Genomic DNA, 15,677 nt, shown 5'->3' with positions numbered 1-15,677 from the left:
CTGGGCTCTAGTATAATTTTTTCATTCAAACAATGCCTTGCTTCACCTGCAGTCCAGCTGCAAGATGCCAAACAGCAGGACTGTATTCAAAGGGAATATGTATCAAAACAAAGCATTTGAGATGTTATTTGTTTCTTAGAAGGGCTCAGCTTTTGATGATGCCACAAGGCATCTGGTGAAGAATAAGACCTTCAGAATTTAGCCAGTGAGATTTTAAAAGGACGCAAGGGAAGAGAATCACCAAATATATCAAGAGACACAACAAGGGTGAAGTACCTTTGTCGGAGATTTTTGAGTTATGCTTTTGTTTGTAACTATCTGAAACAGAGAAAGAAATAGAGGGTGAAACTTACATGGGGGAAAAGAAGACAAAAGGCAGAGAAGCCAGAAAAAGAGAAAGAAAAGATAAGAGATGATTTATTAAAGGGCAAAGGAAAGTGGAGTCTTGCCGAGAACTTAATTTTTATTTCCTTCATGCAAAAACACCAAGAGTATCAGCAGCAGGTGGCAAACATGCAAGTCAGAGAGCAGCAGAATATTTTGCTGTAATATATGAAGCCCTGAGTGCACTGAGCTGGTAGGACCAGGCTGGAATCAGAATAAGCTGTCTGGTTGCTACTTACTGTCACAAACATAGGGTTTGTCATGATCATCCTGGGAGGCAGCATCATTCCGTCTCCTGCCACCTCCAGATCCCCGAGCCTGCAAGGACAAGAGGAATGTTAGCAATATTCCATCACCCACCAGGTCTCCTTGCACCCCACACCCTCCTATGAAAGATGTGCAGTATAAACTAAACAAATCCTCAGCTTCCATACAGGTTTCTCAAAGTGGTCTTGACCCTCCATCTCCTAAGATGTGCTCTATGGTAATGGACCTTGTAAAGCAATGGAGATCCTCTCCACAGATAGCTCAAACTGTTCATCCATAGCAGTAGGTCACTGCCAGCACATATTCAGTCGAGTATCATCACACATTCATTTCTGAAGATGTTCAAATACCTTGCTGAACTGAATATGAATGAATGAATAGATGAACAGGTGTTGAAGGATACATACAAACATTAAATCAGACAGAAAACAGGCCCCAGATAAAAGAGAGGTCAAATTATTTCTTCAGTATTTTCAAAGGGGCATTGTTTGTGTTGCTACATTTTGTTTTCTAGCTGAAAAGGAGTGTTTTGAAATGGCCTTCTGGGACAAAGATACCATGGCTAATTATAAAATGGAGCTTTGGTCAGTTAGTGGAAAAGATTAGATAATGTGGCTACCTGCAATAACAGAAATTACCCAGAAATGTCTCTCTGCAGTTCTGTGTTCCTAAAATGGACCGAACTGGCAGCTATAGAAACTGAAAAGCTTTGTTTCTCCACAGCACAGACTGCTCTGTCTTGAGCTCCAGGGTTGAGAGTGGAATTCAGCATCAAAACTACTCAATCCTGACCCTTCTCAGCTGAGATGCCAACAAGGAAACAGCTCATATCTGTCCAATACTGGAGTTGTGATGTAAAATTGGGAACTGAGCCAAGGCCTTCAATTTTTTCATGTTCACTAATGTATATTCTGTAAATGACAATAATTTTAGACTTGATCTTTGTTTGAGGAAGTAATCACAGGTGGATGGCTAAATAGGTCCTTATTAATTCCCCTAACTACTCTATTCCTGGAAAAAAAATGACAGAATTGCTTCTGCTTCTCCTCTTACTAAGCTGTTCATATTTCTCACTCTAGACAAGGCCACCTGACTCAAATTCTGCAAGCCTTTTCATGTGAAAACAAGAAAAGGACAGAGCTTTGTTAGGTAAAGCTGAAGAAGGTGTAGAAATCCTGAGAAAATTTGCATCCAGACATAAAGGGGCCATAAAAACTTCTTTCCTCTTCTATGAGCTTGGAACAGAACTAGCACTTTTGCAATTGTGTTCCACTGGATATCTAAAGAGAAGTAATAAGGAACAGTTTTACACTGGCCTGACAAAGTCTGCTAAAACAGGGATTTATAAAAACTTCACTTGGGATTGCTCAGGTCTAACTCTTAACAGTCCCAAGGAAAGACATGGATTTGCAGCTATCTGGATGTGGTAAATACTATTATGTATGACAAGGATAACTCTACCTTCTGCAAAGACCTCTGTGCAGTCTAGCACACATGTGCAGAGCAAGATTTGTAAGGGTGAACTGAAAAGCAGTTTCACCCTAGAAATGGCCTCAGCAACAATGGTTGGTGGAAGCTTCTTTACTGACCATATCATATAAAATCATCTTACTAGTCTGCACTATTTTCTCTGACTGCCAGCTCTTTAAACCCCCTCTGGGCAATGAAATCAATCACAGACTAGTTCTTTTCTTCTCTTACTACTGCTAAATGTGCTGCTACCTGAATTTCAGTCCATGGCAGCTTCTCCACAACCCTCAACTCATCAGGGAGTCTTCACATAGACAAGTGATTGGCCCTTACAAATATTTCTGCTGGTACCCGGATTAGGATCCAATTTCCCCATTTCACCAGCTGCATTGGCTTTTCAGGGCTATGAAAAAGATGTAAAGTCTTATATTTGTCACTAGTCAGTAGCTCTGACTCTATTCACACTCTGGGAACATACCTGTTGAGTAAGAAGGTACTATTTTACATTGGTACATTTCAGAATATGATACTAAGTTAAGGTTTGTTGCTCAGAATTTTGCTAGTCTTACTGTCAGCTGTTCCCTTTCAAACTGTTCTCTACAGAAATGCAGGGGCACAGCATTCATGGCATGACCATGTGTCACATACACTTCTTCATGAACACAGAGGGGGATATTTTTCAAGTCAATGACTTTCAATGGGACTTGGGCTCCTAAATGTGCTTGATGCCTTTGAAATTGTCCCACGGGATATCCAGCTGATGAGCAGACAATCTGTGCAGGTACATCTCATATCTCCTAGAAAACTACCCTGCCAGCTCCTACCACATTGCCCCTGTCCAGCAAAAACCCTAAAAATCTCTTTCTGTAGATCTACCTCTTCAGCCTTCAGTGTCCTTCCTATGCCCCCATGATTTCATGGGCTAGCCTAGAGGGGACAGGAAACCAAGCAGCTGCCCCAGAGGCACTAAACTGAATGCCCCACGCTTGCTGTCTGTGCTCCAGGCTGTTGAATTCAGTCATCCACAGCTGCCTTTATTCTCCTGACAGGATGCAGCAAAGACTACAAGACTTGATGTGTGAAGCCTGGACCCATGGCCCAGCAGCCTTGAAGCAGCCAGAAAGAGTAGCCAAAAAAGACAGATGGAGAGTCCAGGATTAAAACTAAAATCATGCTGTAGGGAAAGGAAGGGGCATGTGCAATTTGGAAAGTCCAGAGCAGTAATTCCATTGCATTAATCCTGCATTTATGCTGTTAGTCCTTCTCACTCCTCTGAATCCCCAAAGGTCACACTTCACAGGATCTTGTTTCCAAAGCATGTCCTTCCCCTCTTCTGCCCTCTAAAAATACCCTAACCAAGTCCTTCCCAGAAACAAAGAGCAGCCCAGGTTTCATGTCGCCTTATTTCAAATCCTTAGCCTCAATTCCCTATACTGAGCCCGGCTAGAAAAGGGCTGCCTTTAGGAAACTGGCAAAGCTCTTGTGACCAGATGCAATTCTGGCTTATCAGTTTTCAACAGCTAGATAAACTGGCCCTGGTTTTGAAATCCTAATTTCTACCACATTCTGCTTTGATTACTGATGCCATCAAATAAAACTAAAAATTGCTCGAAGTATGTGGCATTATTCAGATTTCTCTTTTTTGCACTGAAAGAAGCCAGGGCACCAGCAGAGCAGGAGTTAGTGCAAGAAAAAAAGCAAGCAATCCTGCTGCTCCTGTACTTAATAGGGGGCAAGTTCAAGGGCAGAAAATAAAACATAAATGCATGCTTCAAAATTAATGGGATATTTAGTACCCTCCAACTCCTTTCCTTACAGTAACAGAGAAAAAATTCTGTAACATTTTCCTGAACAGGGAAGCAAAATCTTGCACGTAACACTAACTTCAGAACTTTGTACTGGTCTGGGACATATGAATACACCAAATCCCATTCTCCTGAGCAGTATATCTCTTCTAGCTCTTTGCTCCCTTTCACTCACCCTATCCAGCATGTGCAATTTATGTGAGAGCAACTTATTAGAAAAGAGTTGTTAGCCTGGAATATTAGTTGATTGCTACAGTCAAGCTTATGTGCATGTATTGATTCTATCTCCTGGTTTTGGTTACTGGTTCATACAAATTTTCTGAAACTTACATTTTTCTGGAAAATTTTTTTCCAGGTGGGGGTCTTTGGCTAAGAAAGAAAGAAAGAAAGAAACTGGTTCAGGTGATTTTGAGAATAAGGAAGATGAAATATATACTTATCCAGTTATTAAAGTGCTTTGATCTTATATTAAAGGACTTAGGCTCCAAAATAAAGAGGAGCAGAAAACTGAAACAACACAACAACCAAAGAGGAAACCAAAAGAGAGGGTCTGATGCATAAGTACATTGCAAGTATTCAATGTGGTTTCATGTCTCTTATTCAAAAACTATTATTTTCTGCTCATTTGGCTTAAAATGTGGCCCTTCTTGCTTGACTTCTACAAACACATCAAAAGGTACATCTAGAGCTCCTGTGCCCCTGCAGCATCCATTGGAGCCAAAGAGAGATGAAAATGCTCAAAACTTCTGAGACTTGTGTTCACATTCATTTAGATGCCTAACTTACGGGCCCACAATTGAAAATGTTGATTCCAAGTTTAAAATGTTGGCCTCATTACTTAACTGGTACCCTGATGAATTGTGAAGACATCTTAGGTAAGAGAAGGGACACAGAGTCCCCTAAGGATAAAATATTGCCCTTTTCAAGCAAATGGAAGATTTGCCATGGGCTCCAGAAAGCCAGTGTCAGCCACAAAATGCTACCCTGGAGAAAGTTGCAAAACTTATTAACACAGTTCAAGTTATTTTTATTGATACTTTTTTGGCTGTCATGACTGAATTTGCTGCTTTTCTGTAATTAGTAAAGGTTTTTTTAAGGAGCATTTTAATAGCAGGATGTCATAATAGTTATTACAGTTTACATTACAATTGTAAATACAACACTAAAATACATTTCCCCCAAATTTTTACTCTCAAAATAGTCCTTTTCTTTACAGCAATTCACAAAAGTAAACTGAAAAAATATAAAAATCTATTACATATGACTGAAAATTACCTATAGCGTAGCTATGCATGGATAAATACTTTGCATACATAATACACATAAGAAATATACACTAGAAAGCAGAGGTTTGCTTCCTTCCTTTCCATTCCAATAAACTCTCCACTTACCCGTCCTCTAGGCCTATTCTTTCGTTTTGGAATATCTTCTTCCAAGTCTTCTTCCTCATTCACTTCATCTGCATTTTCATCATTTTCTAAAACTCGCTGTGGTTGGACAAAGAACAGGAATGGTTAGAAGAGAAACAGGAGGACACATACATCCAACTGCTGCTCTTTACCACAGTGACTGTCGGTTATTACAGCTGATATAAAGCCTGATATAAATCAGATCCTAGTACCCCTGCCACTCTCTACCAAAGCAGAATTTGCTCTCTTTTCCACCTAAGATCTCCAGGGAATTCTTACCAAAGAAGTACTACTGATATCAGTCAACTATGATAAAAAGGTTCCTAAGAACAAATACTGGCAGCACTGAGCACCAATATTCCAAGACAACACAAATATTAGTATGCATAACTGCAGGCCCTGTCTGGGAATTTGTTTGCCTGGGTTTTTTTATTTTCATTTGTTGCAATTTAAATTATTTTGTTTTCTTCTAATGTTGAGAGTGCACTTCAGGAATACAAAACCAGTCGTTTTCTCCTTGGTAGCTCACAATCTTTTCTCTTTAGCAAAAATAGAGAAAATTCCTCCATATATTCCAGAATGAATCTAGAAAGCCATGTTTTTTAGGGCTTGCACCAGAGGTACAACTATAATCTGGAAGCAGGAAGTTTGTTGCATGAGAATGCTGAGGAATTACAGGTCTTATTGAGGTTAACAGCACCAACAGCAATAATTTGTTCAATTAATAATTTATTAGGAACAATACTTCATCTGCTCACATAACTGTGAGATGCCTGGGCCAGGCAATTCCAATCTTTTAACTTGATCTTTTGAAATGTAACTTCTACAGAACCAAACACAGGCTGGCTGTCCTGCATGAAAACATGCACGACTCAGACGTCACATGGGAAAAGGCCAGACAAATCACAACACTAATGTGGGAAGAAGTCCCATTGAAATTCCCTCAACCCTTGGCATGTCTGCTAGAAATACAGAAATTGTCCCCAGCCACTCCTGCCATTTATGGTGCTGTGCCATTTTGCAAGGGACTAATCTGGAATCACTAACTTACCTTCTCCATGCCAATATTCATTTAAATTACAGCCATGATGCAGATTCAAATAGTGACATCAAACTGATAGGAATGTTCTTCAGTCTTACTGTATTTGTCCCTTCCCTCTAATTTCTACTTTAAAACTATTTGAGAGCCAGCAGAGGGGGAGCAGGAGCAAATCAGTTTCTTTCTCTCCTTTCCACATACCTCAAGCACCAAATTCTGAATTTGTGAGAAAAAATACAACATAAATTTCAAATTTGAAAAAGTCTGTATTTAGAAGACCAGTTACAAAAGTTTTTTCTTAGTTTATCAACTAAATTTCTAATACTAATACCGGTCAGTGCATTTCAAACAGGTTGTAGCACATGGCAAGGATCAAGTGTTCATCTAATTTTTGCTTCTTCTATTTTTGAATATCAGGAGGCTATTAATGAGCTCTGACCATCAAGAAATACAATTTCACATAATACCGAAGGTACTAAATACTGGAGAGTGTAAAAGTTAAACAGGTTCCAGTTCTGCATACATTAATTGAATTCATCTTAGGACTGAAGTGCTTGAAAAATGTTGTACATGAGGAGACTGTAAGAATGTAGATAAGAAAATAAGCAAACTTACTGATATGAGTTTGTATTTTTCTATTTCTTCATATCTTAAAGTATCTCAAAAAATCCCCAACAAAACAGGGGCAATCACATCATATGTGGGAGGGAAAGAAGCTAATTTACCACAATTATACTACACAACAGTTAAGAGAAATATTACAAACCACTTTCTTCCTTTAAAATTGAAGCATCAATTTAGGAAAGAGATAATATGTAACCAAGTGTGAATTTGGTGACAGTGCCAGGGTAATTACTTTAATCCTTGACAGAAGGGGCATAACCTTTCTGCTGCATGGTCAGAAGGCTACTCTAACTCTTCTCAAACTCTGACTCTTCTCCACCAACCAATGGAGACACACATTCAATACCAATTCACTGCAGGGTTAAATTGTCAATTGTGTTTCATACCAACTGTACAGCAGGTCCCAATGCCTACATCTACTTAGCAGGGGGAGCCCTTACATGTTTTAGCAGAGTAACTTCTCTTTTCCTATTATGTCTTTCTAAAAGTTTCCCAGCCCTAGGTATTTTGGTGCAGCCAAGCACTAAGTCGTCTTCTCCTGACAGATACTGTGAATTTGGGAGGGTGGCAAGTGGCTGGGTCTGAGGTGGGAATTACAATGATGTCTATCCCACCTGCTCACTCTCACCACCATTGAGGCTGGGCCCTTTAGAGTTACAGCACAGACAAGAACGCAAAGGAACAAAGGAGAGATTTGCATTCTCTTATTTGTCATACCGATGAAGGCACTGATTGTGATTTTCATCTGGTACAGTCTGGCTGCCAGGTGCCAAAGTACACACTGAAAGCTGCCTACTAGTGAAGGCTTTGGCAATCATTGTTCTACAGACTGAATCCAGATAAGCTATGCTTGCATAAAATAAAGCAGCAAGACATGCCTTTTGCATCTGTTCTGATGAAACTAGCATCCAGCTGACAGGTCACAGCTACAGCAGTTTAGCTGAAAATCTGTTCTGGTTTTTTGCACCCCCTCCCTGCTCTGCCTGGATTTATGTCACTTCCACCATCTCTGAGGTCTCTTTCCTCAGACTGCTGCTGGGGATCATTTGGGAGCTCAGATCACACAGCAGCATTCAAAGGCACTCGTCAATTTCATGAGGATGCTGCACCATGACTTCTTGTGACCTTGAAAGCAGGTAAAAACAGACCTTTGGTAAGAGCTCTCAGCTTAATAGATCCAGATATACTACTGAAGAAGCAAACACAGAGCAGGGCTCATGCCAAGCTTTTCCCCAGTCTATGAGCATGGCATGCTTCCTCTTTGATGGTGCTCTTTTACCTGTGCAACTGGGAATGGGACCCAATTGTGCTGCCCTTACCTGTGTAAAATTTCTAACAAATAGAGCAGTAGGACTGAACTCCAGGTAATACAGATTTGATGTTTATGTTTTTCTGTTTCATTGAGCATGGGACTGACCCCTCAAATTTTTACTACTTTTAGGTATAGATGCAACATTTTGTATCTCACCCAAAATTACCAAATTTGACACATTGCTAATAATTCTCACTAAAAATCCCTAAAAAGACTCATGGCTAAAACACAATGGTGTTTTAGCATCAGCAAAGATGTGCTGCTGTTGGACAGGCCCACTTTCCTAGTGATTTAAGATGTTTTAAAAGTGACATGGACTTATACAAGAACCCTTAATTCAGAAGGCTGAATTCCTTCTATAACAAACCTACAATTGGGTTTTGGCTTTTAATTGTTGGAGGATGAAATTAAATCTTGAAAATTTTTATAACCATAATGCATGTAAAGAGGCAATATTTCTCATAGTGCATAACTAATAATATTTGAAATATTTAGGATTACATTTTTTTAAGATATTTGTTTTTCTTTAATACCTCCAGAAGGCCACGTACTACTAAAAAAAACCAACAGGCAAGGCAATGACATGTTTTAATCTACAGCAGCTGTGAATCCAAATTGAAATCCATGAAACTCACTTTAAATGTGAACCATTAAAATTCAGTTTATAGCTGGGATCCACCTCAGCTTCTCAGTTTTTTTATGTAATTATCTCATAGTGCTGCAAAATAAATTCCAACACAGGACCTGTGCAGAACAGTCAAACAACAAAGATTCTTGTGACAAGGGAAGCATGCGAGATACTGATATCATTTTGAGCATCACAACATAGTACAAAGGTTTGATAACATTTTGGCAGCAGTAGAATGACACAACTATCAACAGATACACTGTTTTGCCACAGGACAAAAGACTCTTAGAGACAAACTGTAAAATCCAGCCCTGATGTCAGGGCATGGGGCTCTCCCTTACCTGGATTTCTTGTATAGTGTCTTCCTCTTTAGTGTCTGTTTTTTTCTCTATTGCCTCTCCACGCAGCAAGGCTTCCAGAGTTGTACTTTCTGAGGTGAACCCATCTTTTTTCAGAGGCAGATCAACTTCTGAAAAACAAAACACACTCACTGTGTGTCTTCCCCAACAGGAAGAAGAGATGTCAAGCAGATGATGAACAAGACTTTCAAACTTGTTTCTATCTGGAAGGAGAGCTCTTCAAGTTAATTTAACCACTAAGAAACTCCATTTATGATTAATTTGTATCCCACTGAAAACCTGGTATCTTTTCATTTGCTGTGCTTGTTAACAGGAAAAAAAAAAGGCTGGATATATTTTATCAGGAGGAAATAAATGGGGGGAAAATCCTTCTTCTTTGTGTAAACTCCCTATGCTTTAAATACAGAACAAAACTATGACTTTTTAAGATACTGAAATAACAAATATGAAGAAATACGAAGATCTCCTGAAGAAGAAAAGTAGTTTAATGCAATTTAGCATCTGGCACAGTTCATATAGCACAGCTTCAATCCTCATTCTCCTACACCAGGGCATGTTCCACATATGGGAAAACAGAAAGCTTGTGTGGGGGGCCAGTGCTGAGACCTTACATTGAAAAACAAACAGACATGTATTGAATCTCCCTGTAATACTGACTAGATAAAATCCCTGGTTGGCTCTAGCTGGCAGTACCCAGAAGAAATCCAGTTATGAGTGCAGAATCTTGCTCATAAAATGGGACAACACCCAGTCACTGCAGGAAGAGCCACGGGCTGGCTCGGAAACAGGCTGGGGACAGAGCTCCAAAGACACTGGATTTATGAGGAAGTTTGATGCAACTTGTTGGAGAAGTGAAGGAGCAGAGCCTTATTCCCCTTTCAAATGCTGCCACTAAACTATGAGGCAATGCAGCAGGCAAATACAGCATGTTAACTTTAGCAAGATGTTAAAATATACCTGGGAATTAATCCAGTTTTCCTTGTAGACCCTAGCCTCTACCCTACTCATACAGAGCTCATTTAGAGCAATCCCCTGTCAGGGAAACATCCTGCACATGTCTTTACCTGACACTGCCAAGTATGGATTTCTAAAGTACTCCCTCCCTTCTAAAATAAATTCCTTTCTCTAGACTGGTATATTTACAAGTAATAATGTACAAGAATGATGCTTACAAATCAGCATCTGGTGTCCTTAATTCACAGTTCTGTCTGCTTATGCTTCAAGAACTGTGTTTTGTTCCCCAGTCTGCCTGAAACTCCCTGCCTTTCTATCACAATGACCTGTAAATTCTGCAGGGCAGAAATTCATGTGTTTTTAAAGTCCCAAATCAATCCTGCAAACCAAATAATGAATGAGCACTTCCACCTGGGACAGTAACGTATCATCTGTTTCTTGGGGGCAGTTGCATCCCAGGAATATGTTTGTTCTATATATGAAAAACTTTCAGTTATCAAATGATTCAGCGTCCCTGATCTGTACTTCCACAATGTACTTGCTCCAGTCTTCTGAAGTGGGAGAGCATTGCTCAGCCAATAACCACAGAAAACCCAGCAGAAATTCCAGAAAAAGCTATTCTATTCATGGAGGGAAAGGCTGGGTCCAAACCATGCAGAAAAACCAAACCACTGGGATTTTAAAGGAAACTCCCAGGACAACCCACACAATGGGATGGGGTCAACTGTGAATTGATCCCCCTTCTCATCACAAGGAGCTCTATTCAATCAGACCTCTGTTTTCAGCATTAAGCTCTGCATACGTATCCCATTATGGCCCCTTCCCCAACTTCTCCCTTGCTTGAGCAATAAAAAAGACAGAAAAGTCAAAAGAGAATCATACAGATTGAATTTCCCTGTATGAAGGCCTAGTACCTCCCTCTGGATCCAGACATTTCAATAGAAAGAAGAGATTTTTGACGTGATTTATGTGCAAATCCCAATGCTTGAATCTGTAGTCACTGAGGAACCTCCATAATCATCTCTGGACGTGGGCTTGGCTTGGGTTCAAAGTCCTGAGCTTGGGTGCAAAAGGGCATTTGCTCTGTGTTTAGAACCTTGAGGGACTGCAAACCCCAAGGGGTCATCATACATTCAGCAAGCAAAGAAGCTTCAGGCAAGCTCGAGGGCATTGGAAACAAACATGTCCTCACTGTGACAAGCTAAGCCTGTCTCTGGATACCAGTATGTTCAGCAAAGGAATGTATTAGAAAAGGAAATGAGCAAGGAAAGGCTGAGGGATAAGTAGAACATATATGAAAGGTGGAACTGCTCTCCATTTGTTCCAGAGATATCAAAAACTGAGTTTGAAAAGAGGGAAAGGTAGGTTTTAAGGTCAAAACAGGCAGCTGTCTTTAATAGGCATGGTTGTTCTGTGTGGCACTGCTACTTCCCAACAACAACACTCCAGGAGGACTTTTCATCCAAAATTCTCAGAGCATTTTCTAATTACTAAATTTAACATCCCACTGACAAGGCGTTGTAAGGTAATATTTTTATTCACAGTTGATGGGGAGACTGAATCACCAAGAAGTTAAGTTAGTGAGCTGGGCATCCAGGGAAAACAAACTCAGTGTCTGTCTCCCATTTTCCCACTAAGCTGACTGCCATTCAACTCCTTCATTTTCTTCTCCACTGGCAGCTTCTATGAACACACTTTAATTCCTAAATAGCTCTAGAAAGTGGGAAAAAGCAGACACTATCTTATCTGGAATGCAAAGTCTACAGCATAAAAACCTTCAGAGGTCCAAAGACAACCCCTCATAATAAATTCAGTCTCTGTAAAAAATCCAATCCTTCCTGAAGATGATTAGTCTCTAAAGGGTACAGTAATGAAGAGAGGAAATTATGTTTCCAAACCCGTTTTTGAATCGCCACAGATGAAAGTCTTCTAAAATCAAAAAGATAGTTCAGTTAACCTACAGAAATAGTTAACCACTACCAAGAATCATTAAATTAATTTCACTAAATCCCTTATTTTCTCTTTGCTATTTAACAATCCAGGATTTTCCCACAAAAGCAAGAGAAGTATCATTTACTCTTGCACCAGTACCCTACAGAAAACTGGGAGTCAACTCAAAACCTGAAATTTAGTTTTCATGTGAAAGATCAAAGCCTTCCCCATACTACAGGAGCTGCTATTTGGAACTAAGGTGGGATCTGTTACACTCACTGTCCCGCTTATGAAGGTACCAGCCAGTGCCTGAAGCTTCAAACAAGACCAGAGGGAGACTCTTCTGGGCTTAGGAAATTTAACTGTGACCCTGTGCTTGCCTCTACTTTGATGGTGCTCATGCCACCCTACACAGTCACCCCACAAGTTACTGTAGAAGCTCTGAATGTCTGTCACGAGAGAAATGCAAAAGAACTTACGTTCCCTAATACTGAGTTTCATCCTGAGAGATAAGTGCAGTATGTCTTCCAGTTATCCTAAATCTGGCTCTTCTGAGAATGCACAGAATAGCCCAGCCCTTTCTGAATTTTGATACAGTTTTACCTCAATGTTTTCCCACCTGTTAGAGCTCAACAGTTTAACTATGGTTTGAAAGAAGGAGTGCTTCACTTTATCTATTGCCCGCCCCCTTGCTCTAACTGGGGAAAATAGAAGTTCTTGACCAAATTTCTTGTAATTTCTTTTAATTCCTCTCCATTCAAGGATAAACAGTCACAATCTTTTCTATTACTCTGCTGTGGGAAGTTCTCCACATGGTTCTGACAAACCTCTCTGAACTTTCTCTCATTATACACCAGTCTTCCCAAGATACTGCATCTGGCTTTCTCAGATGAAACCACATCCCCCATTTAAACAAATGAATTATGGTATTCTTTAGATTACTCCTCGGGCTGTGTCTTTCAATGGCCAAGTTATTTATTAAGCAGAAGAATTAGGAATCTTGTAATGGGGATGAGAACTTCCCATAAGGAATACATTCAAACACTTAGATACATATTATAATGCCCATCCCTCTGCCCACTCCCCAGCATATTCACATCTCCCCAGAGTGCTCTCCACAGACCTTCCTGGCCATGATTGCTCTCAATAATTTCATAGTATGTGCAAATCTTTGTAGCTGACAAGGTATTCCCACTCTTGTTCATTACTTTATTACACAACACAGGACCAAGCACTAAACCATGATGCACCAGCTGTAAGCCCTTGTCTACAATGAAACTTCTTTCTTCCATAATCTTTTATTTCAAAGATAATAGTTTTGATCCAAGACCATTCTCAATTTCTCTTTGGAGCCATACCAAAGGTCTTCAGAATGTTTAAGAGAATTGACAACCCCCTTACCTATTAGTTTTTACTAATCATGTCAAGAATTTTGGGAAAGTACTGAGGCATGCTTTTCTTAGGTAGGAAAAATGTAGTTGGTTAGAACCTCCTATATCATCATTTCCCAGGTGCTTTACTGCTTATATGTAATTACTGTTTCAATCAATTTCTCAGATGTTCATGTAGAATTTATGTGTCTTTAAATCTTTGAATCACATCCAAATCCTTTTTAAGTATAGGTAATAGCATTTGCTACCCACTAATTGTCCTACATTCATTGTAACTTCTAGTTTGTATCACAAACTCTTCTTCAAACATTACAATTTCAGAGAACATAATCTTTATTACAAGTAATAACTACCAGTAAAGTCACTACAATTAAAAGCTTACTCTTTAAAATTTTAAGAAGGTTTGTAGATAAATTTCCTTCTGATTAGTACTGCAAATACAATAGCACATGGTTAATATAGCAGAAACAAGAAGTACTAAGAGCTATACAAATTGGAAATGTCAAATCAACAAAAATCATCAATGAAAAATAAAATGTTATTTAAGAATTCTTCCTGTTTTAGTAAACCATCGTAATCTTGGTGTCACAGCTAAATATTGTGCATATATTACAATTCAAATATGTGTGTGTGTGTTTGTGCATATAATTATAATTTATGTTTCCTAACTTGGCAGAGTCCCTTTCATAGTGATTAAATTACCATGGTTATTTCTGCTTACCAGGTCAGTGCAGGAACCTCTCTATTTATTAAGGTCCTGAGATTGCAGTGGTAGAATCTGAACAAGCACCCATGCCAGTATCATTCCTGTATCTGTTTTCTATTGAACTGCTGCATCCAAAAGAAGCACATTTTCACAAATCCCACAAAATGGTGGGATTTTTCAAGTTCTGATTTGCCAAAATAGCAAAATAGCTGCAAATTCCTGTCCTTAAATAAGCTACATTTGGTTTACAACGCATTGAGAGCAAAGCAACTTTTCAGTGTCTCTTTGAAACATAAATTAAAAACAATCATCCCTTTTTCTATACAGTGCAATGTATTTGTTTTACAATGGATCATTTCCATCTCCACAGTAGCAGCTGCCATCCAAACCATCATCTCTGTGCACTCGTAAGCAGCTCCATTTCCAGTTCTAATTGGGAACAGAGATACTTATTGGGTGAGTTCCAGCATGATCTATCACGCCAGAGACAGCTACTATGCAAACCAAAGCAATCCGGCTTCCAAAAACCCTCTTAGACAAACACTGACTTTGCACATAGATTCTTGCTTTTTTGTTTCTTGGTGCTATTCTTTTGGAACATAAAAAGTGTCAGAGGAAACTAAATGTTACGAGTCCGTGAAGTGTTGTTTAGGATGGATAAATCCGAGGATATTACCTTAATAACCACGACCTCTTTAAAATCGTATAGGTGGTCTAAAAAAGCCACCTAATTCACAGTAAACAGAACTACTGCTGAGTGAATGCAGCCACTAAGCTCATTAAGAGGATGTGGCAGGATGTGTCTGCAAGTGCAGTGCAGTGGCTCAGCAAGCAATTAAATCCCATGACAGTTTAAAATGAGAATCCATCAGTGTCACAAGAGTGTGAAGCCTCAGCATCTCTGCTGTTCCCACCCCCAGCATTTTATTTATTATGGCGTATTGGGAACATGGGAAGTCAAAAAGATTATAATGAAATATGCCATATAAAAACCAGATTAAGCCTGCTCTTCTTTGGGGAAATATGCAGAGAGAGAAGCTGTCTGTTAGCTGTCGAGTTTGCAAAAGATACCATCTTTTGGGATGGTGCTCTCTGCCAGCAGACAGAGTGCCCCAGGGGAAATGGTGGTGAAAAACCCAGACAAGCAGCATCCATCCATCCATCATACGCTCATCTCCACATCTCCAAGGCACAAATATAGCGTTAGAGTGCAAAGGGTGGGGGCAGGGGGATGGAATCCCTCAAGAAAGAATGGGGAGACAATGCCTTTCGTGAATAGCTGCGTTCTGTAGCTTTTGTGTGCAGGCACGGCCAGACCCTCCTTGCCTTGTTTGCTTGCTTGCTTGTTGTGTTCATGGCCAGTACGCTGACTTGTTAGCATCCTTGGAACTGATATA

At 39.7% G+C, this 15,677-nt stretch overlaps 1 protein-coding gene across 6 annotated transcripts in view; it reads right to left on the bottom strand.

The window, feature by feature from the left end:
- Positions 1-15,677, bottom strand: part of DPF3 (double PHD fingers 3) — a 154,592-nt gene that overhangs the window by 48,807 nt on the left and 90,108 nt on the right. For 4 of the 6 annotated variants that reach the window (XR_009486936.1, XM_059849625.1, XM_059849621.1 and 1 more), the window contains exons 4-7: positions 9,280-9,407; positions 5,318-5,413; positions 4,257-4,295; positions 624-702 (exon numbers count right to left, since the gene is read on the bottom strand). Coding sequence is in view for 4 of the 6 variants with exons in the window: in XM_059849625.1 (XP_059705608.1) it covers positions 624-702; positions 4,257-4,295; positions 5,318-5,413; positions 9,280-9,407 (342 nt within the window). In the remaining 2 variants the exon portion in view is untranslated. The remainder of the gene's footprint in view (positions 1-623; positions 703-4,256; positions 4,296-5,317; positions 5,414-9,279; positions 9,408-15,677) is intronic. The other 2 variants (XR_009486937.1, XM_059849622.1) reach the window with 1 other exon arrangement.

The sequence above is a fragment of the Haemorhous mexicanus genome, chromosome 6, assembly GCF_027477595.1.
Source record: "Haemorhous mexicanus isolate bHaeMex1 chromosome 6, bHaeMex1.pri, whole genome shotgun sequence".
NCBI lineage: Eukaryota > Metazoa > Chordata > Aves > Passeriformes > Fringillidae > Haemorhous > Haemorhous mexicanus.
The sequence above is the reverse complement of the archived record's forward strand: the minus strand, read 5'-3'. Positions and strand labels throughout refer to the sequence as shown.